The following is a 26,547-nucleotide window of genomic DNA, read 5'->3' as shown; positions in this document are numbered from 1 at the left end:
TGGTTGCATGCAAATTTACAATATGTAACCTCACCTTGCTTTATATGCTCTTATGGGTGCAGAGTCTGGTCCCCCCCTCCCCCAGCCACGGCCCCCAGCTTCATGAATGCGAGGCCTTGCCTAATCTTGAAGGTCTGGGGTTAAACTACAAAGGTGTGCAGTTTCAAACACAGCTCGAAACAAAGCAAGAGCGTCCTAATGATTAACCAACACACACATGTTCCCCTGAATGAAAAATGTCTTGGAATTCCATCTGTTGCTGCCTGCCAGCATATCTGCATACAGAGCCACCGTAATCACGTCTCATCACTGCAGAAGAGCGTCAAACACAGTTTCAGAGATCCTGAAAACACCCCAAATCAAAGCAAGACACGTCGCATCAAGGCAGCGTTCTGCTAGCTAATCTGAGCTAAGCGCTAGGGACAGACGATGGGGCGCTACACCGCCACAACAGCTCAAGTCATGTGAAAGTGAGTGACGACGACCCGCTCCTGGTCCTGATAAAACCCTGGTGTGAGTTGCGGAGGCGCCGTGATGGGATGAGCTATTATTGCGACATCTGTATTCATTAACACCTCTGCGCCCGAGCGGCGAGTGTAGGCGCCGGATCTGGGTCTGCAGACCGTTGGGTTTCTTCCTTGTGCCGTTTATCAATTAGACTTTGTTAATCTGTCTGACAAACGGAGGCCAAGGAGGAGGCAGGGACCATCTCTATAACGTCTTTAGAATTATGATGCGTGTGTGGTCTGATGAAAGCCGTATGGAGACATATGGGACGCCTGCGTCTTCCAAAAACTTGAATTTTCCATTTATTTCTCCTTCGAGTGGGTGGCTGTTTCAGGGTAAATTGCGCAGCAACGGGAACGCTTTTTGACATTTCTCAGCCACCTTTAACTTCTCTCCGATTTCACGTTCGAACATGTTTTTCCAGATGAGACTTCTTGACCTTTTAGAACGTTGACTTGGCAAATGTCAACTTCCAAAATCGAGTCGTCCAAGAGGCCTCAAATGTTCCCTTTCAAGCTTGTGATTAGCAGTTGTGTGCTGATTTTAAATCGAAAATACTTGATAAAATACAATAAAGTCGGACCTCAGATAATGAAGGAGTCTTAATCATCAGCACAGTTTAGCATGAACACACCTGAGCTCAGGTAACTCAGCTTCACCTTAAAGACATTTAAAGCTGTTTCAGCTCTTAACAGCAACTATTATTAAACCAACACTTAATGTTGCTGGCAATAAGTGAAACTTTCCGTCTTATCAGCTGAGCGCGCAGTCATTTCTCAGCTTTTATTGACACTGGATCCTGATGGGAGGGGTCGGTTCCACTGGAAGCCGCTTTAGTCCCGCCTCGCACAGGACTCGACTTTACCGGGGACTTGGAGGCTATAAAATGAAGGAACTTATTGGAATCGGGACGCCTGCTTTACTTGGAGTTCCATTCGCGGACTCCAGCCGAGAAACCGCCGCGGATCCGATGATTTAATCGCCGCGCACACTCACCGATTTGGCCGCCGGGTTTCCCCTCACTTCCAGACAGACAAGGGCCGATCGAGCCGCCGCAGACAGCAGAACCATGGCCGGGCAGGGCTCAGACCAGCGGGCGCTGCAGTATGAACAGACACTGGTGAGTCCCACTGGACGTGGAACTTTGGCCGCAGGTCACAGCTCGCGTCACCGACCAGGCTCCATTCAAGCGCCGCTGCGCCAAGTTTGAGCAAAAAAGTTTCGACTCGGGGCAAGTCGACGCGTGTCCATGCGGTGCGTGCGCACCGAATTGACCGGCGTGTGTGTGTGGCACAGGCAGACTCCGCTGGAGGTTGTGCATCTGCACATAAGCGCGTTGCACCTCCGCAGCGCTCACCTGAGGGCCGAGGGTGGTGCTGCGCCCCAGGAGCCGCAGACCCGCGGGTGCCGCCTCTGAAGGGGCTGGAAAAGAGCACCAGAAAACGTTTGACTCATAGTTCTTTAGAGGGAAGTTACTGTCAAATTCAGGATATGTCCCAATCATTGCAAACAGAAGAAAAAACACACGGTGAAATCTGCACAAATGCCTGTCGGGGTGTGTGTTCTGTATTTAATACATATGAAATTGTGCAGATAAAAGCATTATTTTTGGTAATTTGGTGATGAGAATCTTTCTCCCAGGCTGCAGGTGGCCAGCATGAAGCCCAGCGGGTTTGGAAAGTTCTGTATTTACCAAATTAGCTGAATTTAACTACATTCTTTTAATGATTTGGAAAGATAAAAGCTGAAATCGTGTTTCAGGCTGTGAGCGCTCTCTGAATGGGAGGTTGCGTTCCAAACCTTGATTTGTTTGGTCTGTTCGGCATCAGGAGTGAAATCAGGAGTGGACGATGATGTCATCACAGTGCAGCCGTGACACCATGTCGGTGTGTGTCAGGTGCTCATCGTGTGTGTGTGTATTGTTTCGTAAGTCCGTTTATTTTTATAAGGAGTGGGCAGGAGTGGTGGTCTGCACACAGATATAAAGTCGTACAGGAGGGGACTCCCACGCAGGCCTCTGAACACGGAGTTCCTGCAAAAATGCTGCGTTTGTGTGTAGCTGAGCTCTTCCTGACAGGCTCCTGTCAGGCCCAAAGGCTAAATCATTGGAAGAGGCTTGTTTACGGGCCAACTGGGCCCATTCAGCGGCGACGAGGCTTTAAATTGAGAGGAGCTGCCACTGTACCACTTGTGTGCGCCTCTGTTTCCTTTCCTTGGAAAAACCTCCTTTGTGTCGATCCCAGCCCTGCCTCTCCGTGCACCCTTAATCTGCGCGTGTGTGTGTGTGTGTGTGTGTGTGAGAAAGGGAGAGATTACGCAATGCGCATCCCGCTGATTCAGCACCGGAGGATCAGCGACCCTGTCGGGGTCTCGTGCTCGGCCCTCCGGCTCTCAGACAGGAACGTGCAATCAGCAAAAAAAGAGAGAACCTTTTCTGCTCATCTTGGCTCCGACGGTTGTGCGATGAAAATAAAACCTGAAAGGATCTAAAACTGGATCTTTTCAAAAATATCCACAGTGTGGAAAAAAAAAAACCAGCCTCCACCACCATAAAGGAGCTCTCTGTGCCCCCCCCATTCTTGTGGTGGGTTGTAGTAACATGGTGTCTTTGTGCGAAGCTGGCAGCCGTGGCGCTTGTGTGGGTTTGTTGTGGGCTGCAGATGCGCAACGAGGCCGGTGTAGATTTGAGGCCTGAAGGCTGCACACAGATGTCAAAAAAAGCAGAAATTTCTGCAGATGAGCGGCGGCCCTCAGTGGTCGGCCGCGCTGCGATGGAGCAGTCGGCCCTAACCGTCCAATCATGTGTTACACGGCTGTATGAAACGGTAGAACAACATTTCTCATTGGCTAAAAATAGTCCAACAGGTATCAGATTCCTTAATTTAAAGCTGGTTTATGGGTGTGTTGGGATCACCGCGTCCTTGTCGGCCGGTGATAAACAGTGCTGATCAAAGGTAACCTTTTATTAGGCGTCGGACACATGAGGCTAATGTCTCCAACTTTGTCCAGGATTGGCTTTTAAATAATCATTCCGGAAACGGTTCTGATTTTATTGATACCAGGAGGAAATGTGCCTCGGTACCAGCGATTCCGATCTGGGCTTTATCAGTCATCAGTTGTTGACTGATCAATGTAAACTTTGCCTTTAGGTTTCATTAAGCATTACCAGCAGGGCCATACCATAATAATTAGCCTCAGATAAGGTGAACCGGAGCGGCTTTGGCTCGTATCGCTGTTCGGTCTGGAGGCTCGTGATCACCTCCAGCTTTGTTTGTGTGTCAACATTGAGGGTTTCTGTTCTCTGTCGCGTGTTCGGAGCCTTGAGCGCGTCCAGATAAGAGTCATTAAGCGCGAGATAAGCTGAGCATGAGTCGCCGCCTCCTTGGAAGAGTCCTTGTGTTTGTGGTGGGTTCCTGTTTGGACCCAACCTATGTTGCTGTTTCCCTGCAGCGAACGAAAAGATCCTAATCTCGACCTTTTAAAGCACTGAAATTAAAAGCGACGCATCCGAGATGACTTGCGAGCATATTCCAACCCCGAACGCGTCACTTTGACATCCGCAGTGGAAAATTCCTTCCAGGTGTCCCACTGGATCGTTGCTTCCAGGATGACTCCGTTACTCCTGGAGGATGAAGTGTTTTTACGTGTCAGAGGCAGGTCAACGACTCCTTGACACTCCTGGAGCAGCGGAAAGCCGCTTGCATAACTTTTGTTTCAAGCAGGCCAACAACCGTGGCAGAGCCGCCCTGTGTTTGGCGGGTCGGACATTAATCAAAGCAAAAGCAAATCGCTCGTATTGACCCTTCAGATCAAGACCAGCGATGGATTCTTCTCTGTGCAGTTTCCTTTCAGTGGTGGAATTTTCCTGCAAATACAAACATTTGCAGAAATCGAAAGGATTCGTTCTCAACGACTTCGGCAAACACTCGTGTTGACAGGACCAATGAGTGCGAGCACAGATTTATTTCTTTTTTAGTTTGCTTTCAGGACCGTTGAGCACACGGGCTGGAGATGATTAACCAGAATAAAGTCAAAGAAATTAATAAATGAGCCGGTTTAGGGTGTCGGGGCATGTTTGGTGATTAGTGACCATCAGAAGGACGGAAAAAAACGGCTCTTGGTTCAATAAAATGCACAATAATGCAGCACATCCATGCGTTTACAACGCAATTATCAATAACTTTCATCACCCATCTCCCAGTTATGAAACTATCACCACTGGTTGACACCACTCCCCTGTTGTCACGGTTCCTCTGTGCTGTGGAACTCGTGGAGAGACCAACCAGGTCACCTGGAGGTTCCCGACTCGAGACGGTTGACACATCAGCGGATGTTCCCTCCGTTATCAGCTCGCTCTGACTTTAGGCGGCTTCGGTTCTGCTCCGAGACCTCCAGTGTGATGGGTCGTGTCCTGATAGTGGAAGTATTCAGCGTTTAGATGCAACAGCAAACACTGGCAGCGGCTACACTTCATCCATTTGTTTGGGTGCAAGACATGTAGCCTTCAACCACCTTGATGCTCAGATTAAAATGGTGTGTGTCCTCAGTTTATTCCAAATGACCCTTAAAATGAACACGGAGGTGGAGCAGGAAGTTGGCTGTGCGCTGCTCATGCAGATGTCACAATGATGTCATGCTAACGCGTTCCTTTTTGGGCCCATTTCTCACCGCCACGACCATCTCCTGCTTTATTTTTTGTTACAGTTTTGCTCCGCCAGCTGTTTTGAAGGGGGTGTTATTCACCGACTGCTTTCGTCCTTGTATGTGCTGCTGAGCTTCTGTCACGTTTGCAGGATCTCCAGGGTTTAATCGTCCTCACTATTGTATCAATAACGTTGTCATTCAGGTTGCAGTTTTAGCTCCGCTCACTTCATCACCCCCCAGTTGGAGTCGTCTCCTGCCTCCTAATTACTGTTGGTTCACCGCGGATGAAGTGTCATTAAACAGGCGCTTGGCAGTGTTTAGCTTCTTAATCAACGCCCGAGGTGGAGACATGAGAGATGTGCACGGCTCGGGTTATCAACGGGCACTGGAAGGGAAACGTGCGCGTCAGTTTTGGCCTATCGGCGCTGCAGATTTTGGCGTTCCTCCCCTTCACGGCCCCCCGACACCCTGTGTGTTTGTGCCTCGCTGTGCTCCTGTGATGGGAGCTGGACCGAGGCTAACGGAGCCTGGCCCAGAGCCCGATTCAGCAAAAATGCTCTTTTTGGCTCCTTTTTTTCATCTGTAACTTCAGTTTTCCTGAAAAAGGGAGGGCGGTGCGGGAGTGTGGAGCACGCTGGGGCCTCGCTGTGGTTCACCTTCACGATCAAACCCAGGATCTTTCCACTGCTGTCGCTACGGTGATGCAGTGATGGGTGGATGATGTAATGGGATGTGACAGAAGAGGAGAAATTAAGTTGTGCATTTAATGGCTGAGCTATTAGAAGAGCCGCCCCACAAATACTGAAGGATGATTAAAAAAGCCCCCCCTCCCCCGTTGATTAGTCTTCACAGATCTGAATCGATGGTGGGTGCTCACATGCAGAAACGGTGCCATGCACGCCATCAAAAGCACTCATTAGGCACCAGCTCTTTGTTAGAAGATCTGCCCAGTGGCTCCCAGTTTGCAGCGAGCGTGTGTGACTGGGTTGTTAACTGTTGTGCTCTGGAGCTGCTCCACCAATCATGGATCCATTTTTGCTTTCTTCTGTTTGTTTTTTTAACCCCCCACTTCACCCTTCATATCCACCACAACCCAGAAGACCAGAATCAGCCCAGAAGATGGGATGGAAGGGAGATGGCAACACGTTTGTGTGGGCTCGGCTCTTCACATCCACACCTGTTTCTGTCCCTCGGGGCTCAGACCTGTGGGAGCTGGGACGCGTGCACAATCAAACGTGTGGAGACGTGCACATTTTTCAGATGCGGCCACTGTCGGATGTATTGTCACCGTTCCAACTACAGCCGGAACCACACGGACCATTTTAAGGGGCAGAAACTGTTTACATAATCACAACAACCAGTTAATTAGCCTCCACCCTAATTAGCATTTATCCGGCTGTACGTCACTGCAAATGAGCCGCTTTGGTGCTTTGTGCTCTGATAGCTGGCTAGCTGAATTGCTATCTAATGCCCAAAGTTGATAAAATAATCTTTATTCATTATGCAGCTTAAGAATAATTGCCCCTGGGTCTCTTGAGCAAGACCTAAATTGCACTAGACCAGTCGAGTACAAGTAATGTTTTTATGCATTACAGGTTCTTTTTGTTGCTGTAACAAATATAGAATGCTTGTAGGACTCTGGAGATATATTTTCCCCTAAACAAACGGCGATTGTGCCCCCACCCCCGTTGAGAGGTTTCCAGCTCCTGTAGCTGCATCGGATTGCCGCAGCCACGTGTGGAAGTTGAGTCGGTGCTGTTGGAACCCCCTCCAGCGGCTCACCGGACAGCTGTTGCAGATTGAGTTTAGGAGTTCCAGATGATAAGCCACTCACCTGGCAGCTGCAGTCTGGCACCGGTGTTGCTAAAGAGGAAAAAAATCCTTAAACACATTTTAAGGATTCCGAACACTTCTAGGGAGGCGAGAGGAGCTTCGATCACATAGGAGTCGCAAATGTAAAAATAGATTCCTTTGTTGTAGGCAATAATTTGGTTTCTACTCATTTATGCAGCATCTTTTAACACAGATTATACATCAAAAGATCTCCGCTGTGGCTGCAATAAAAGCTGCTAATTTAACATGTTAAAGATAATCCCGTCTGTCAACATAGTGCATGTTTACTATGGACGCCCACAGGCCTTCTTGTGTAATCATGTAGATAACATGATGGCATGTACACTTTACACTTAATAACACGCCTGAAACACTGACACGTGCAGTCATGTGGCACGCAATAACACAGATAAGATCAGAGGAATTTATCGAGGCGTGTTATTATTGAGGATAAGGAGCACCGGTGTGTTGGGGGAGTAGGTAGAAGTAAGAGAAATGCCAGGTTCTTTGTAGTTAAAGATGGACTTTTGTGAGATTTAAGTCGCTGCTGAGTCAGTCCCAAGATCGTCTTTGATCTCAACCGATTCCTATTAATCCAAGTCCAACGAATTCTGGGGCCATCGGATCAAAGCAAATGTTGCGGTTTTCCAAACAAGCATTATTGAGACGGGACAGATGTTGTATTTCAAAATTGAGGACAAAAAAAACAGATTTTGTCTTTAAATCCATCCTCTCCTAATTTAACCGTTGTTATTGAGAATAAAATCCAGAAAACAGAAGCAGAGTGGTGGTGGGAGAACACACAATTATGGCTCGATTTCCTCTATAATTATACAGGGAGGGCTGATTATATAGACCCCCCCCTCCCAATTTGTGCCTGTGCTGAGAGGGCAGAAAACCTCTCCTTTCCTCCCACAGCCAGGAAGATGTGGCAGAAGGAAATCTTCAGATAATGGAATCATCTTTAATCTTCAGTCACATTTCAAATTTGAGTTTTCCTCTTATTCAGTGTGGCGATAAATTTGTTGTTTTCTGTGTCCTTTTAGGAGGCAGCAAGCGAGCTGCTTTGATCAGAATGTCAGTTTTATTACCGTTGCGTCTGTGTGTCCGACCTTTGAGTTTTTGCTTTTACAATGGAAAAATCTACGTGGATCTGGGGCGCAGGTTGCTTCATCTGGATGTTTGCATCACGATTGAGATGTGCTAACATGTAGCGCTAATCTGTCATCGCACATTAAAGAGTCTTCTGTCCTTTGGTCACTGGTTCGTCCCCGTCTCCTGGGAGTAAACTCCAGCAAATTGTGGGACACACACACACACACCACACACACACACACACACACACACACACACACACACAGAGTCCTGCAGACTGACATTTCCTACTTGGAGTGTGTGTAAAGGGCTTACATGTGCTGCTCTTTATGGCTTATAGCAGCAGGATTACACAAACTTTACTGGATGGACCTTAGTGGGAGGATTGGGAAAGACCCAGTACATTTTGGTGCAGTTTGGCAGAAAGGTGCTGATGTAGGAATTTTGGTTTAAGGGGATTGTTGGGAGTTGGTGCAAGATGATTTAATCAGTGCTTCTGTTGATTGTTGTTGAGTCCGGGCTTCCCAGTCACGTTGCAACTGGTTCATCAGCACGCAGGATATAATAGGAGCAGCTTATTTCATATTTCACCCCTTATAAATCAACACTTTCAAACATGACAAATGTGCGAGTTTGGGTTTTTGTTTTTTAGTTTCATTTCTGCTTCAGCCATGACGGCGTTCCCACAGCCTTGCACACGAAGCTGCTCCTCGCTGCAGCTACATAAACGTGCAGTAAACACAGGGTGCAGCTTTCTGAGTGAATGAAATATAATCGTTACCAAGAAAGGGTTGATAATCTGCAGTAACTGCAATGTTCTTTGACTTTTCTGCAGTAAAGATGAGACGGGCTGTACTGTTTCAGTTTAATCAGGGTGTCTCTTGCCACATCAGCATGGAGACAATGTCCCTGGGGATTTATTACATTTGTCACAGTTAAAGTTGACAGTTTTTGACATTCGGAGCAATGAAACGGGCTGAAGATGAATGACAGAATAACCTCCATCAGGCACACTGGTGCTTTCAGGGAGCTCTGAAACAAACGGCACGTTTCTGCTATTGGGCTCCTCCCAGAGTGGAAATGTGTCAGTAATGAAGACGTGCCCAAGCCCCCCCACCCCCCACCCCCCACCCCCCACCCCTACCCATGTCCTCTAATGTCACCTGAGAATGCTCTGGTGTAAGTGGGCAGCTAAGTGGATTTAGCAAAGCAACAAGATGGTGCATTTTTACTGTCACCAGTCCAAAAGTTCCAGCTAAGTGATTATTTGGGGGGTGGGGGGTGGGGGGTGGGGTTAGGGGGTGATATGTTGATCACTCCTTGGTAATTACACAGTTAAGTTTTCACTCTCCTCTTCTTTTGTTTTGACTTTATATTTGCTAAGTACTTTCTTTGTTCTCTGTGTGTGTGTGTGTGTGTGTGTGGTGTGTGTGTGTGTGTGTGTGAGAAAGAGAGGGTGAAATCTCCAATCATGTGACACAGCTAATGAAGTCAATCCATTTCAGCTGTGTGTGTGTGTGTGTGTGTGTGTGTGTGTGTGTGTGGCACTAAACCACTTTTGTCCTTCAGTTGTTGGTCCAATGTTCCTTTTAAATCATATTTGATGCAGCTGTGCTGGCAACACCATTAATATTGGTCCAAAAGGAATTTAATTGTGACATAAAGAAAATGTCCACACTAACATTTTGAAGCTGTCATGAATCTGAGCACACAATGTGATCGCAGTAGAATACGTAATCACTGATATTTACTCCCTTAGCTAGTCCTAACCCTAAAATTCCCCCTTTTTAAAGGAAAACATTTCAAAACATTAAATGTGTGGTTCATGCTCCGAGATTTTACCTTTGGCGTGCACTTCAACCCTCCCGTCTTCTCTCTCTGCCTTCTCCTTCCTACCGTGGTTCTAAAATCAATCTGAGGCCATCGCTCTGATGAAAGCTAATTGATAAAAGTAAATTGGTCACATGTTCCGATGCCCGAGTGGATCCTTCGCCTAAGTCAGGTTTTTTGGTGGGAGAAGGTTCATATTTAGCAGCGACTCCGCCACAAACCTTCATCTTGTGAAGGGTTTCAGGGTGTCGTCAGAGTCCAAAGCATCCCTATCGGACCGTTTCTGCTTTATCGATCATTCGATCCGTTTTCCACCAGCAAGCAAAAACTGCCCGGGCCAATCAGGGACCAGCTAACCGGTACCAACATGGTATCTTTGCTAAGCTAACGTCAGCACAGCCAGCAAAACAGACTCGATAACTATTCCACAAGAATCCGAGTATGATGGTACGATAATAGATTCATCCTGGCTGACCATTCGGCTTCTCTGCATCTGTTTTGTGTGTGTGTGTGCGTGCATGTGTGTGTGTGTGACTCATGTGGTGTGAAACGCTAATACTCTTTTTCTGGACTTTCTCATGGGCTTTTGTGTGTTTCTTTTCTTGCTCCCTGAAACTATGGACCTCTGTTGATGTTATGACTCATATTTCTCTCTTCTTTTTCGGTTTTCTCATGGTCCCTCCACCTGACGATGGCTCACACCTTTTTTTCGATCACTTTCCGTTTTTACCTCCATCACAACTGTTTTGTACCTTCGCTCGTCCTTTGTTCATTCTTCAGTTTTTTTTAAGACTTCTCACTTTCTCAGGCCAGTTATTTTCACAGCTGTGTTTTTTCCCCCAGTCAGACGTCAATAGTGAAGTTGCTGGACAGTACGTTCCCGACCTGTGTGTGTGTGTGTGTGTGTGTGTGTGAGGAATGGTGCAGGGTAGTGCCATTCTGCTGCCTCCCCACGTCTGGATATTGCACGTGAGAATGGCAGAGAGGATGGGAGAGAGAGGAGAGACAGGGAGCTATTGTGCATAATTGCCCCCCCCCCCCCATCTTTTCTTCCCACAGTCTCACCCATCTTCTGACTGGGACTCCATTGTCTGTGCTGTTCATCCCACCTCACCTACCATCTTCTAAAAATGAGAAATGCACGTTTCATTTAAACAGCGAGACCGGATCCGCCCACACAGCCTGAATAACGGCTTCCATCTCGTCAGTCACACCATGCAAAGCCTCTAAATTCATGTAATCCACAGCTCGGCTGATCCCAGCTTGATGATTCCTATCACTGTTCCACAGATACTTCATTCCGTAATCTAAATGGCCACAGTTCACTTTATTTGCAGCATTAGCACATTAGTCCAGATGTTGTGAGATGTTTTGTGATAATATAATGTGGCCTCCAGCCAAGTGCTCCGAGGGCACCTGGGATCCCTATTTCCATAAATGATGCAAAGCTAACCATGGAGCGGCCATAGCACACTAGGACTTGATTTTCAGCCCACATTTATTTTTATCGTAGGCACCGGGATGGGCGCAGCTTTAAATGCGTGCTTTTCTGAGCTCGGTGTGGTTTGAATCCTCGCATGGCACTGTCTGTCATGTCACCTGAACATTTCCCCTAATGGGAATTTCTCCAGCAGAGCTGCATCTCAGCCATTTTTGTGCTTGTCACCATGTCCTCATCCTGCCTCCCTGCATGTTTGTGGCTAAATGAGGGCTGGATAACAAAGAAGGTGCACCAGGGAAAAGGAAAATACAATGAGAAATGGCTTTGGGGAAATATGTCAAAAAGTGGTCCAGTCCAGGTATTAATAATCTGTCACCATGTTCATGTCAGCTGGATTTACAGGGAGCAGGATGCTGTGAATGATTCCATTCAGGAGCTTTTTGCATCTTATTTTCTCCCTCATGCACTGTTTTCCTCTACGAATTTGCCAAGCCACCTGAAACATTAGGCGTAACGACACAATTCAACTTAAAAATTGTTTTCTTTCATATCCACCTACCTATTAGTTGAATAGAGCTATTTCTTACACAGTATGGGGAGTATTGGGTCCTTGTAGCATGCGGTAAATTATTATTTTAAACCCAAAATTGATAAAAATGAAACATTCTCCACTTTTCCTTGAGTTTGACCTCAAGTAGGTTCATAAAGTGTCATTATACGCAGATGACTGTTGGTTATACATTTCCCACTTAATGCATTTACGTACTAAAGCAGTTCCATAGATTTACTAGGTAAACATAACATAACATATCATTGGATTTTTTTGATTAATTTCATTTTTGTAAAGGCAAAATCATAAATGGAGACAGATCCTTTATGAAAATGTCCTATTTTAGATGTTTTCAGTGTCCTCTCCGTAATCAGTTGTTCCAGAAATCCATGTGAGGCATGCGTTGTCTTATCTTTGGATCAGCATATTGTTTGGCATCTTTAATCTCCCATCATCCAGGCCATGTTTTGTGTCTGATTATGGTTCTGATCTGATCAGTCTCCTTTTGACATTCTTCTCTTGGGAGGTCTGCAAATGGGTTAGCAGCATGTTTGCAAAGAAGCTGCGTCTTTTTTGGGATGGTTTAAACAGGCTAGGCCAGGGGTGGGCAAACATTTTGATTCGTGGGCCACAATGGGTTCTAACATTTGACAAAGGGGCCGGACCAGGAGCAGATGGATGGATGGAGTGCTTTGGTAACCTCACCTCATTGGAGAAAAAATACACATCTTGGGATATGGAGAAAACATGTGCTTTAATTTCAAATGAAAATGAAGAAAATGTGCCTTTTTAAAAAAATTAAAATTAATAACCATTTCTATTTTAAAGCACTGAAAGTTCTGTTATCCTTCAGGATATCACCATCACTCTCCTCCTGACTGTCTTTTTTTTAGTGGGAAAACACCAGAATTGCAGTAAAAAATTTAACATTAACAAGGTTATTCATTTAATTTTTCAAGTTTGGCGGGCCGGATTAAAACGTTTAACGGGCCGCATGTGGCCCCCGGGCCTTAGTTTGCCCATGCCTGGGCTAGGCTCTGAACTTGAAGATATTCTTGAAAAACGTTATGAATTTGTTCTTTTCTTGGGGAGCTTGCAGATGTGTCATGGTGCTCTCGATTATCAAATGGTACTGTTTGCCTAGCAAAAAGTTTAGCCTTATCCAGCCTTTCCTCCCCATCTTCTTGCGCAGCTCTTTGAGCACAGCCTTGACAGTTCGTCCGATGTGGTCTTCAGTTATTGTGAGGGGAACATCCACACTTTCAAATTCTTTCATGAGCATGGTCTTCATTTTGGAGATGATGCCGTTCAGTGTCATTGCAGGTACATGAGGCAACAGATTGCCCAAAATTTCGCAAGTAAGTTGTACTGCCAGGTTATTGGAAATGCGGTTCCTCTCTTCAAATGGGTCTAAGGAGGGTAGAAGGCTATCTGCATCGTCTTTATCACTTTCAATAGTGAGGCTTTCTTTAGGCAGCTGTAGAGACAATATAGAAAGACTGTCAGTAGCTTCCTCAATCCTTTCCAGTGCCATTTTTACAACTCCATGGTCCTGCTGTTGTGTCTGAGCTTGGGCAAAGCCATACATATCTTTTATAAAGGCGTCCACGTGTTTGTTAATGTCGTTTTTCATGTTTCTCTCAGTACCCAAGTGCTGGAATATAATGTCGCTTAACTGGTTGCAGATTTCTTTGTGCTCCTCTGTATCAAAGTTATTGAAAACATTTTGGAAGACTTCTTGATGGGTTTTCTTCTCATCTAATGTCCTAGCTCCCATAATTTTGGACATTGACTCCACCAACAATTCTCCTTTCTCCAAGACCTTCTGTAGTCCCTCCTCTTGATTTGATGAGTGGTTGTATTTTGTCTTAAGTGCTGCCCATAATTGCAAAATTGACTCTTTGACATATTTACAAAAGGAGAAGGCCTTGAGTCTTTCTTCAACCATTTTCCAACAATTTGAATTAGCCTGTGAGTCGAGGCGGCTCTTAGACTTTACTATCTGTGCACTGATCTCAGAGGCCACCTTCTGAAGATCCTTGGCAGTGCTGGACTTCAACAGTTGATAATCAAACTCTGACATGTTTGACGAGTTGACTGAGACGTTCTCTGGCTGATCGTTGAGGATGTCCTTTACAGCCTCTGTGAGCGTTTTCTGGGCTCGAGATGCGTCATCTTTGCAATCTGGGACTGAAATTCAGTGTCTGAGATGTGACCCAAATGTGGATCTTTTTCTGTCATGTTGTCGAGCGGATGTGTTTGATATTCTGAGGAAAGTGCTTCTAGCATATCTTCCTTCTCACTGCAAAACTTCCTTTCACTGGCAATCATTACTGTTGATTTATTTCTTGTTTTTAAATTGAACTGCAAACATGTACTTTATTAAGTTTGGCGTTTAATGTCAACAAAGCTTTCATCTCTAACATCAAACCTGTCTGTCTATTACACTAATTGTTAAAAACGACTGATGGGGGTACAAAGCAGGGAGGATCTGTTCATTGTGCCTTGAGGCTGTGCAGCCAGTAGGCAACCACTTGCCTCAGCTGAGTTGAGAGCTGTGCCATGGCCCCACGTGGGACTGGGCCTCCAAACGGCACCAGGAACCAGTTCACCTATATTTTAAAAAAAAAAGAAAGAAGGGAAGGTTGTTTTTTTTTTTTTTTAACACTGGCCACTACATCCCTTTTGGGCCACAGAACGGGTGCTGGAGCCTGTCCCACGCCAGAGAGGCAGAGGCAGGGTACAACCCTGAATGAGTTGCCAGCTCATTGCATGGGCACTTGGGGTTCAGTGCCTTGCTCAAGAGTACCTCAGCAGTGCTCTGAAGGTGTCCGTTAACCTACCTCTGCTACACCTTTCATGTTTTGACTGTGCTGGCACTTGAACTAGGAACCCTCCACTTCTTAGCCAAGTCCCCTACAGAATGAGCTCAGGCGTTTGTTTTTTTTGTTGTTTTTTTTTATATAAAATCCAAATGAACACAGAAAAGAATCCTAAATAAAAAAAAAAAATATATATATATAGAAATTATTTTAAAAATAAAGACACATTAGCTCAGTCTTGTTGCACAGGTCACAGTGATCACACAGCTTGGTTATTTAACATAAGCCAGGAAAAGACTTCAGGATTTCTCCATTATAATAGTCTATCCGTTCATATCTTTCCAAATGATGGTGATGATGTCCTTTTTCAGCCAGCTTCTGCGTTCTCCATTTGCCTGTTTTGTTAGGAAAGCCATCTGAGGCAGTAGTTGTCTTATCATTGGTGGGTTAGGTGCTGGGACTCGTGACTCTCAGCATGTTTGCAAAAAAGCTGCGTCTTTTTTAGGACGGTTTAAACAGGCTAGGCTCTGAACTTGAAGATATTCTTGAAAAACGTTATGAATTTGTTCTTTTCTTGGGGAGCTTGCAGATGTGTCATGGTGCTCTCAATTATCAAATCGTACTGGTTGCCTAGCAAAAAGTTTAGCCTTATCCAGCCTTTCCTCCCCATCTTCTTGCGCAGCTCTTTGAGCACAGCCTTGACAGTTCGTCCGATGTGGTCTTCAGTTATTGTGAGGGGAACATCCACACTTTCAAATTCTTCCATGAGCATGGTCTTCATTTTGGAGATGATGCCTTCAGTGTCATTGCAGGTACATGAGGCAACAGATTGCCCAAAATTTCGCAAGTAAGTTGTACTGCCAGGTTATTGGAAATGCGGTTCCTCTCTTCAAATGGGTCTAAGGAGGGTAGAAGGCTATCTGCATCGTCTTTATCACTTTTAATAGTGAGGCTTTCTTTAGGCAGCTGTAGAGACGATATAGAAAGACTGTCAGTAGCTTCCTCAATCCTTTCCAGTGCCATTTTTACAACTCCGTGGTCCTGCTGTTGTGTCTGAGCTTGGGCAAAGCTATACATATCTTTTATAAAGGCGTCCACATGTTTGTTGATGTCGTTTTTCATGTTTCTCTCAGTACCCACGTGCTGGAATATAATGTCGCTTAGCTGGTTGCAGATTTCTTTGTGCTCCTCTGTATCAAAGTTATTGAAAACATTTTGGAAGACTTCTTGATGGGTTTTCTTCTCATCTAATGTCCTAGCTCCCATAATTTTGGACATTGACTCCACCAACAATTCTCCTTTCTCCAAGACCTTCTGTAGTCCCTCCTCTTGATTTGATGAGTGGTTGTATTTTGTCTTAAGTGCTGCCCATAATTGCAAAATTGACTCTTTGACATATTTACAAAAGGAGAAGGCCTTGAGTCTTTCTTCAACCATTTTCCAACAATTTGAATTAGCCTGTGAGTCGAGGCGGCTCTTAGACTTTACTATCTGTGCACTGATCTCAGAGGCCACCTTCTGAAGATCCTTGGCAGTGCTGGACTTCAACAGTTGATAATCAAACGCTGACATGTTTGACGAGTTCACTGAGATGTTCTCTGGCTGATCGTTGAGGATGTCCTTTACAGCCTCTGTGAGCGTTTTCTGGGCTCGAGATACGTCGTCTTTGCAATCTTGGGACTGAAATTCAGTGTCTGAGATGTGACCCAAATGTGGATCTTTTTCTGTCATGTTGTCGAGCGGATGCGTTTGATATTCTGAGGAAAGTGCTTCTAGCATATCTTCCTTCTCACTGCAAAACTTCCTTTCACTGGCCATCATTACTGTTGATTTATTTCTTGTCTGTGTTTTTAAATTGAACTGCAAACATGTACTTCATTAAGTTTGGTGTTTAATGTCAACAAAGCTTTCATCTCTAACATTAAACCTGTCTGTCTATTACACTAATTGTTAAAAATGACTGATGGGGGTACAAAGCAGGGAGGATCTGTTCATTGTGCCTTGAGGCTGTACAGCCAGTAGGCAACCACTTGCCTCAGCTGAGTTGAGAGCTGTGCCATGGCCCCACGTGGGACCGGGCCTCCAAACGGCACCAGGAACCGTTCACCTATATTTAAAAAAAAATAAAGAAGGGAAGGTTGTTTTTTTTAACACTGGCCACTACATCCCTTTTGGGCCACAGAACGGGTGCTGGAGCCTGTCCCACGCCAGAGAGGCAGAGGCAGGGTACAACCCTGAATGAGTTGCCAGCTCATTGCATGGGCACTTGGGGTTCAGTGCCTTGCTCAAGAGTACCTCAGCAGTGCTCTGAAGGTGTCCGTTAACCTACCTCTGCTACACCTTTCATGTTTTGACTGTGCTGGCACTTGAACCAGGAACCCTCCACTTCTTAGCCAAGTCCCCTACAGACTGAGCTCAGGCGTTTGTTTTTTTTGTTTTTTTTAATAAAATCCAAATGAACACAGAAAAGAATCCTAAATAAAAAAAAAAAAAAATATATATATATGAAATTATTTTAAAAAATAAAGACACATTAGCTCAGTCTTGTGTTGCACGGCACACAGTGATCACACAGCTTGGTTATTTAACATAAGCCAGGAAAATACTTCAGGATTTCTCCATTATAATAGTCTATCCGTTCATATCTTTCCAAATGATGGTGATGATGTCCTTTTTCAGCCAGCTTCTGCGTTCTCCATTTGCCTGTTTTGTTAGGAAAGCCATCTGAGGCAGTAGTTGTCTTATCATTGGCGGGTTAGGTGCTGGGACTCGTGACTCTCAGCATGTTTGCAAAAAAGCTGCGTCTTTTTTAGGATGGTATAAACAGGCTAGGCTCTGAACTTGAAGATATTCTTGAAAAACGTTATGAATTTGTTATTTTCTTGGGGAGCTCGCAGATGTGTCATGGTGCTCTCAATTATCAAATCGTACTGGTTGCCAAGCAAAAAGTTTAGCCTTATCCAGCCTTTCCTCCCCATCTTCTTGCGCAGCTCTTTGAGCACAGCCTTGACAGTTCGTCCAATGTGGTCTTCAGTTATTGTGAGGGGAACATCCACACTTTCAAATTCTTTCATGAGCATGGTCTTCATTTTGGAGATGATGTCCTTCAGTGTCATTGCAGGTACATGAGGCAACAGATTGCCCAAAATTTCGCAAGTAAGTTGTACTGCCAGGTTACTGGAAATGCGGTTCCTCTCTTCAAATGGGTCTAAGGAGGGTAGAAGGCTATCTGCATCGTCTTCATCACTTTCAATAGTGAGGCTTTCTTTAGGCAGCTGTAGAGACGATATAGAAAGACTGTCAGTAGCTTCCTCAATCCTTTCCAGTGCCATTTTTACAACTCCGTGGTCCTGCTGTTGTGTCTGAGCTTGGGCAAAGCTATACATATCTTTTATAAAGGCGTCCACGTGTTTGTTGATGTCGTTTTTCATGTTTCTCTCAGTACCCACGTGCTGGAATATAATGTCGCTTAGCTGGTTGCAGATTTCTTTGTGCTCCTCTGTATCAAAGTTATTGAAAACATTTTGGAAGACTTCTTGATGGGTTTTCTTCTCATCTAATGTCCTAGCTCCCATAATTTTGGACATTGACTCCACCAACAATTCTCCTTTCTCCAAGACCTTCTGTAGTCCCTCCTCTTGATTTGATGAGTGGTTGTATTTTGTCTTAAGTGCTGCCCATAATTGCAAAATTGACTCTTTGACATATTTACAAAAGGAGAAGGCCTTGAGTCTTTCTTCAACCATTTTCCAACAATTTGAATTAGCCTGTGAGTCGAGGCGGCTCTTAGACTGTACTATCTCTGCACTGATCTCAGAGGCCACCTTCTGAAGATCCTTGGCAGTGCTGAACTTCAACAGTTGATAATCAAACTCTGACATGTTTGACGAGTTCAGTGAGATGTTCTCTGGCTGATCGTTGAGGATGTCCTTTACAGCCTCTGTGAGCGTTTTCTGGGCTCGAGATGCGTCGTCTTTGCAATCTTGGGACTGAAATTCAGTGTCTGAGATGTGACCCAAATGTGGATCTTTTTCTGTCATGTTGTCGAGCGGATGTGTTTGATATTCTGAGGAAAGGGCTTCTAGCATATCTTCCTTCTCACTGCAAAACTTCCTTTCACTGGCCATCATTACTGTTGATTTATTTCTTGTCTGTGTTTTTAAATTGAACTGCACACATGTACTTTATTAAGTTTGGTGTTTAATGTCAACAAAGCTTTCATCTCTAACATTAAACCTGTCTGTCTATTACACTAATTGTTAAAAACGACTGATGGGGGTACAAAGCAGGGAGGATCTGTTCATTGTGCCTTGAGGCTGTACAGCCAGTAGGCAACCACTTGCCTCAGCTGAGTTGAGAGCTGTGCCATGGCCCCACGTGGGACCGGGCCTCCAAACGGCACCAGGAACCAGTTCACCTATATTTAAAAAAAAAAAGAAAAGAAGGGAAGGTTGTTTTTTTTTTAACACTGGCCACTACATCCCTTTTGGGCCACAGAACGGGTGCTGGACCCTGTCCCACGCCAGAGAGGCAGAGGCAGGGTACAACCCTGAATGAGTTGCCAGCTCATTGCATGGGCACTTGGGGTTCAGTGCCTTGCTCAAGAGTACCTCAGCAGTGCTCTGAAGGTGTCCGTTAACCTACCTCTGCTACACCGTTCATGTTTTGACTGCTGGCACTTGAACTAGGAACCCTCCACTTCTTAGCCAAGTCCCCTACAGAATGAGCTCAGGCGTATTTTTTTTTGTTTTTGTTTTTTTTAATAAAATCCAAATGAACACAGAAAAGAATCCTAAATAAAAAAATATATATATGAAATTATTTTAAAAAATAAAGACACATTAGCTCAGTCTTGTGTTGCACAGGACACAGTGATCACACAGCTTGGTTATTTAACATAAGCCAGGAAAAGACTTCAGGATTTCTCCATTATAATAGTCTATCCGTTCATATCTTTCCAAATGATGGTGATGATGTCCTTTTTCAGCCAGCTTCTGCGTTCTCCATTTGCCTGTCTTGTTAGGAAAGCCATCTGAGGCAGTAGTTGTCTTATCATTGGTGGGTTAGGTGCTGGAACTCGTGACTCTCAGCATGTTTGCAAAAAAGCTGCGTCTTTTTTGGACGGTTTAAACAGGCTAGGCTCTGAACTTGAAGATATTCTTGAAAAACGTTATGAATTTGTTCTTTTCTTGGGGAGCTTGCAGATGTGTCATGGTGCTCTCGATTATCAAATCGTACTGGTTGCCAAGCAAAAGGTTTAGCCTTATCCAGCCTTTCCTCCCCATCTTCTTGCGCAGCTCTTTGAGCACAGCCTTGACAGTTCGTCCAATGTGGTCTTCAGTTATTGTGAGGGGAACATCCACACTTTCAAATTCTTTCATGAGCATGGTCTTCATTTTGGAGATGATGTCCTTCAGTGTCATTGCAGGTACATGAGGCAACAGATTGCCCAAAATTTCGCAAGTAAGTTGTACTGCCAGGTTACTGGAAATGCGGTTCCTCTCTTCAAATGGGTCTAAGGAGGGTAGAAGGCTATCTGCATCGTCTTTATCACTTTCAATAGTGAGGCTTTCTTTAGGCAGCTGTAGAGACGATATAGAAAGACTGTCAGTAGCTTCCTCAATCCTTTCCAGTGCCATTTTTACAACTCTGTGGTCCTGCTGTTGTGTCTGAGCTTGGGCAAAGCTATACATATCTTTTATAAAGGCGTCCACGTGTTTGTTGATGTCGTTTTTCATGTTTCTCTCAGTACCCACGTGCTGGAATATAATGTCGCTTAGCTGGTTGCAGATTTCTTTGTGCTCCTCTGTATCAAAGTTATTGAAAACATTTTGGAAGACTTCTTGATGGGTTTTCTTCTCATCTAATGTCCTAGCTCCCATAATTTTGGACATTGACTCCACCAACAATTCTCCTTTCTCCAAGACCTTCTGTAGTCCCTCCTCTTGATTTGATGAGTGGTTGTATTTTGTCTTAAGTGCTGCCCATAATTGCAAAATTGACTCTTTGACATATTTACAAAAGGAGAAGGCCTTGAGTCTTTCTTCAACCATTTTCCAACAATTTGAATTAGCCTGTGAGTCGAGGCGGCTCTTAGACTGTACTATCTGTGCACTGATCTCAGAGGCCACCTTCTGAAGATCCTTGGCAGTGCTGGACTTCAACAGTTGATAATCAAACTCTGACATGTTTGACGAGTTGACTGAGACGTTCTCTGGCTGATCGTTGAGGATGTCCTTTACAGCCTCTGTGAGCGTTTTCTGGGCTCGAGATGCGTCATCTTTGCAATCTTGGGACTGAAATTCAGTGTCTGAGATGTGACCCAAATGTGGATCTTTTTCTGTCATGTTGTCGAGCTGATGCGTTTGATATTCTGAGGAAAGTGCTTCTAGCATATCTTCCTTCTCACTGCAAAACTTCCTTTCACTGGCCATCATCACATTCAACAGGTGTACTTGTTTCACCAAGTGGACTAGTTAGTACAGTAGAAACATCAAAGCCCTTTTTGAATCCTCAATATTGGTTTATACATCAAAGCAATTCAAGGCTATGGCTTTAAACCTAAATTAATTAATAATTAAAAGCCAGATACAGCTCTTTTGGGGTGCAACAGAAACACCCCAAACACAAGTACTCTTTTTTTTCATATTCCCCATATTCAAGTGGCCCCACTATAGAGGAACTTGGCTTATAATAGTTCTTAAGATCTAAAGAAGCATAGTGGATGTGAAGCAAATCATCATACAGAATTGACAGCAATGTCCTCTTCTGTTGTTATTTATGGTCTTAATTTGGCCATGATAACTGAGAACAATAATTTTACCTGTCATCCTTATATTTCTGGTCCCAAAAATGCACAAGTATGGAAAATTCCTTTTAACAGGTTGGAAAATGTCCTACGCCCGTCATGTAGCGCGTTAATAAATTGCTCCAATGTTCATTGGCTGAGCGCTTTAATCCACTAACGGTACATAAGAAAATGAAAATATCCACATGAGCAGGACGTGTCCTACAGCGCCCGTGGATCTTTCTTCCTCATTGCTTCACATCCTGAAGGTGTCTTCAATTAGAAGCGATAGAACTGTGTGTTTGAAAGCTAAATGGCTTTCCAGGAATTTGCAGCTCTGGCCTTACAAGGCAAGGCTGGGATTAATGTGGGAAAGAGGAAGAGAGATGGAGGGCAGGTCCTCCAACGAAACGGTTGGCCAACAGAGCTGAGTGTGCCCAAGTAAATATGTGTTTTCTTAATGAGGCGGCATAAGAATACACACACGCACACACACACGGTTAACAGGATAATATTGGCACTTTGCAGGGGCTGTTTTTGTTTGTGACGGTGGTCAAGACGTGGCACTTATACTAATATGCAGCTGCTGCTGCAAGTGATCACTGGAGTGAGCAGTCGGCATGGGGGGTGCAGAGGGATGGGAGCTTTGCCTCTATTCACAGAGGAGGTAAACTAGAGAGAGATGTTTTTCATCCCATTTTTACTTGTCTGCAAGTTGTTCTTTGTTGGACTGATTAAAAATATCAAAATATCTTGCCACGAACATTATCTGTGTATTGCACAGACGACTGCTTTATTGTAACATTTCGGGATGCAAAGCTAATGCCCGTGCCGCATCTACATTCAACTCACACTGCGAGATGGATTCTTCCCAAGGACCCTTTACACACATCCTCCACTTGCATTCTTCCATTCGTTCTTCACTTTTCTCATCGTTTCTGCCCTGCTTTCACCAAAACGCCTCCTCCTGCCTCTTATTTCTCTGGCATTTGACTGCCCATCGATCCTTCCTTCTTTTCTTCCATCTGTTTGTCCAGTCCCGGGTCAGTGTTAAGGGAGCCCCGAGGGTTGGCATGGCAGCCTGGCACGGGCTCACAAGACTCCCCATGAACCCCCTGGGGTGCCCCTCCAGGAAAATTATGAAACAGTTTATTCACTGTACACCCTTTGTTCTCCATTTGTTGGAATTGTACCAGTTAATTTCCTGTGTCATAGATTTATGTTGGATCTCCAGATCCCAGCACTCCAGGCTAGATAAATCTGTTGCATTTAACCACATAAGTTGAGGAATTTTAGAAAATGCAAGTTTGAAGTTCCCAACCTTGTTGTACCTCAGAACAATGGTCCAATTCCTTTTCCTTCTGCTGCAGTTTTGCAACTGCAAAGGTGATTTTGGCGTTGTTGTTTGAAGGTTTTTAGGTTTTAGGAAACATCTCTCATTAAAAATGTCTTGCAAACATGCCACTTCTCCTGCGATTTCATTGTTGTAGGTTGTGATTTCATCGCTGTTTGCCTGTTTTCCTCCTCCACCTTATTCTTCACCTCCTAACAAATCTGGCCCTCCAGACAACCTGCATCTAATCACTCTGTAAAGTTCTCTCCACTTCCTTGTTTATATATTTGCACACAAAAACACATTTTCCACCATCACGTCTGTCTGCTTATTGTAGTGATAAAAGTTTTAAAGGACACACACACACACACCCCTACTCCTACTCCTACTTCTATCTTTGTGTGACTTTAACCATCCCAGCTCACCCCCTTAGCTAACCTAAGCCCACTTCTTAGCTCAACCTTAAACCCACGTCTTGGTCCTCAAAGACTCATTTGAAGTTGTGGAGACGAGCTAAAATGACCCCACTTCGCAGAAAAGCCCTTTACAGGTCTGAGTTGGTTCTGACTTCCAGAAGTTGAATAAGTCAATGCAGACAACGTTGCTTATATTCCTGGATCTTTACATTTGGAATCGCTGCTGCTCTCTTTTTTGTGGTAAATACTGCATCTGTCTTGGATGTGAGCATTTCTAACGATTTGCTCCTGACTGTGTTCACTGTAAACATGCTGGTTCACATTAACTCCAGCTGACTGGACTCACTCAAACCAGTCCAGACTAGTGAACAGGAAGAACCTTAATTTTTAGGGATTTTGACCCTCACAAACTCATTTTACCGCCTCCTCTTTCATAACTGGTTGAATCCTGCACGTTAATTTTTAACGTGATTCAACCATTTCTTGTGCAGCAGTGGGGCCTTCAAAGCAGCAGCTTCTTAAACGTCATTGTTACATGTCGTTGATCTACATCACAGCCTGCACACGTTTGGAGCTAAAAGTAGCCCACTTGCAAAAAAAAATAAAAATACAGTTCTGACTTGCTGGGCCTCCTGATAAAGGACAGGGCAAATAATCATTCAGCATGAATATCATGACCCCAGAACAACGGTACTTTCACTACTTCCTCCTCGGCTCTACCTATTGTTTACCCGTGTGCCAGCACAAAACACAAATGAGGAAATCGCTGTTTCTAGAAAAAGAGACACCGTGGCTCCGTGGAAATGCATGTTTAGTGATTACACACACACCTTCCAGCATATCGTTGCAGCCGCCCACACACAACAGCGCACTCAAGGCCCCATCACGGTCACACCGTGAAGAGGTTAAGTGACTGTAGAGGCGAGCTGCGGCCACATGTGGTGCACGTCTAGGCCATATCAACGTTCCCGTGTTTGGAACACTTCGCCCAGCGAGTCGCCAGGGTCAATAAAAGCCTTTGTGGCTGATATCGCTCACTTCATTTAACGGATCAGGCCTCGGCCACGAGTGACTGGCCCAGTGCAAACACTTTCTCAATCTCGACTTTGCACAAGAGTCCCAGCGACATTGTTGTTGAAAATTTCTGTTTATTCTATAAGATGCAGGTGGATGATTTCAGTTTATGCAAAATGATGGCAAAACAACAGGTGGTTGCCATGACTACACATCCTCCCATTGTTCAAATAAATGACAGTACTGTAGGTGTCATCATGGGGCACGCCGCATCATCACTTTTGGACAGAACGGATGATTTAGTCACCAGGAGGCGGAGCCAGAGTGTAGGTAAGCCACGAGTCCTGAAGTCAAAGAATTCATCACTTTTATCTTCCTGGTTATCAGGTGATTATTCACGTATTTAGAAGTGAAACGACAGACTGGAGGGATTCTCTTCCACCAGCCTAAAGACTGCAGAGAAGAAATGCACTTAAACTCCCATCATCCCCCTGGGCTGCACATTTGCCTTCTGCATGACCAGATTAATTAATTTAAAATCAAAGATGTAAAATGTAGAGGGAAAATCAATCCTTTGTGCTCCCAAAACATTCAACCACCACTGACCTCTGACCCCTTTGATCGGGGTCTTTGGTGCTCCGGTTTGACACTGAACATGCAGTTAAACATCAGAAACGTGCTGGTAGATGACCTACGTCAGCTAATTGTGTCTCTGCTGTGGTTTCCAGATGTATGGACGCTACACCCAGGAGCTCGGGGTGTACGCCAAAGAGGAGGCCGCTCGGCTGAGGGAGAGCGGGCAGAGGAGATCCATCAGCGAACGAAGTCGTACTCTGGACCTCCTGGAGTACGAGAAAGGACGCTGTGCCAAGTGTCGCAGTAAGTTCCACGCCACAGGGTTAGGGTTAGGGTTAGCCACCCTTCTTTTTGTGTTTTAATGTCATTGAACGCGACGTTTTACCCCCAACACTCCTACCTGGCGCTCCCTCAACGTTTGCGTGCACCTGCTCCAGACACAAATTGCACAAATTCAACTCTGCTAATTCCCTCTAAGAAAATGTTTGCAACAGGCAATCACCTCATTATGGTTTTCAGTGGAGATCGCCATGTAGTTTCACCAAACGGCTGCTTATAGGATTAGACGCAACACTATGTCAGGGCCATTTCATGGAACAGCAACTGCTTGAGCACCTCAATCGTTGCCTGGGGAAGAAACATGATGTGAACATTACCCGTAGTGTTAGCATAAAGACTGCAAGTGAGACACTTTAGCCTCAGTCTTGTAAGATCACATCTTGTCTAAATCCAGTGGACAAAACAGTAGTTTTAGCCTGTCTACAGACGTGCAGGTGGAATATTTTAGATCATTTGGGATATTTTCTCTATCTGAATGGACTCAAATCACAAGAACCCAACTTGTTTTGCTAATCTGCATAAATGGAGCGCCCTCTGCTGGTCGGACGCCATCGGTGCACCTGGCTGAGCGCCCGTGTCCCTCTTATCTCAGCAATGTGTGTTTTTGCTGTCTTTTTACTGGCAGCTGATGAGTCAGCGATCCATCCCCCGTTTCTCCTCCTCTCATCCTCTTTTGGAAGGATCCGTTATATCAAAGTACATGCAGTCGAAAGGATGTGTTGCTCAGCAGGTGGCTTCACACATAAGAGCTTTCCACTGTGCACACATGCACTCACACTCGCTCCCTCACACACGCACGCACAGTAAAAGAAAAGGGCTATATAAACAAACACAGTGAGGCACAGGCATAAAACAAGAGCTGACTGGCTGAAAATGTATGGAAATCTCTCTCTCGCCCTCTCTCTCGCCCTCTCTCTCTCGCCCTCTCTCTCGCCCTCTCTCTCGCCCTCTCTCTGAAAAACACACACAGACACAATCAGACTTCCTTGAAGACAAAACTGACAGATAAACGCTGATGCATTCTTTTATGCTTAAATGGCCTCTGTGCCTTGTTTTGTTGCTTACTTTCTCTTTAATCTATTACACACACACACACACACACACATACGAGCAATAAACGGACGTCCTATTCTGCTGTACTGACGCTGAGTGTTGCAGCTAACAGCAGATTCATCTGTTTCATCCGTAGCCACAGTGCCATCCCAGCCCAGCCAGAGCTGTCATCACTCTACGTGTGTGTGTTTGCACTCTTAAACACACACTCCTCCAGCAGCTAGCCGGTCCCAGTAGGTTCGGATCCTTGCTGCTGGACTGCCGTGACCGTGTGAACAGGTTACGTCTCTGTAATTATGAGCAGAGG

At 45.0% G+C, this 26,547-nt stretch overlaps 1 protein-coding gene across 1 annotated transcript in view; it reads left to right on the top strand.

Annotated features, from left to right (window-relative positions):
* Positions 1-1,339: 1,339 nt before the first annotated feature.
* Positions 1,340-26,547, top strand: part of LOC130534729 (chloride channel protein 2-like) — a 63,547-nt gene continuing 38,339 nt past the window's right edge. Inside the window, 2 exon segments of the mRNA XM_057049219.1 lie at positions 1,340-1,627; positions 25,001-25,151. Coding sequence (XP_056905199.1) covers positions 1,577-1,627; positions 25,001-25,151 — 202 coding nt within the window. The 5' untranslated portion in view covers positions 1,340-1,576.

The sequence above is a fragment of the Takifugu flavidus genome, chromosome 12 (genome assembly GCF_003711565.1).
Source record: "Takifugu flavidus isolate HTHZ2018 chromosome 12, ASM371156v2, whole genome shotgun sequence".
Lineage (NCBI taxonomy): Eukaryota > Metazoa > Chordata > Actinopteri > Tetraodontiformes > Tetraodontidae > Takifugu > Takifugu flavidus.
This window is presented reverse-complemented; position numbering and strand designations above follow the sequence as displayed.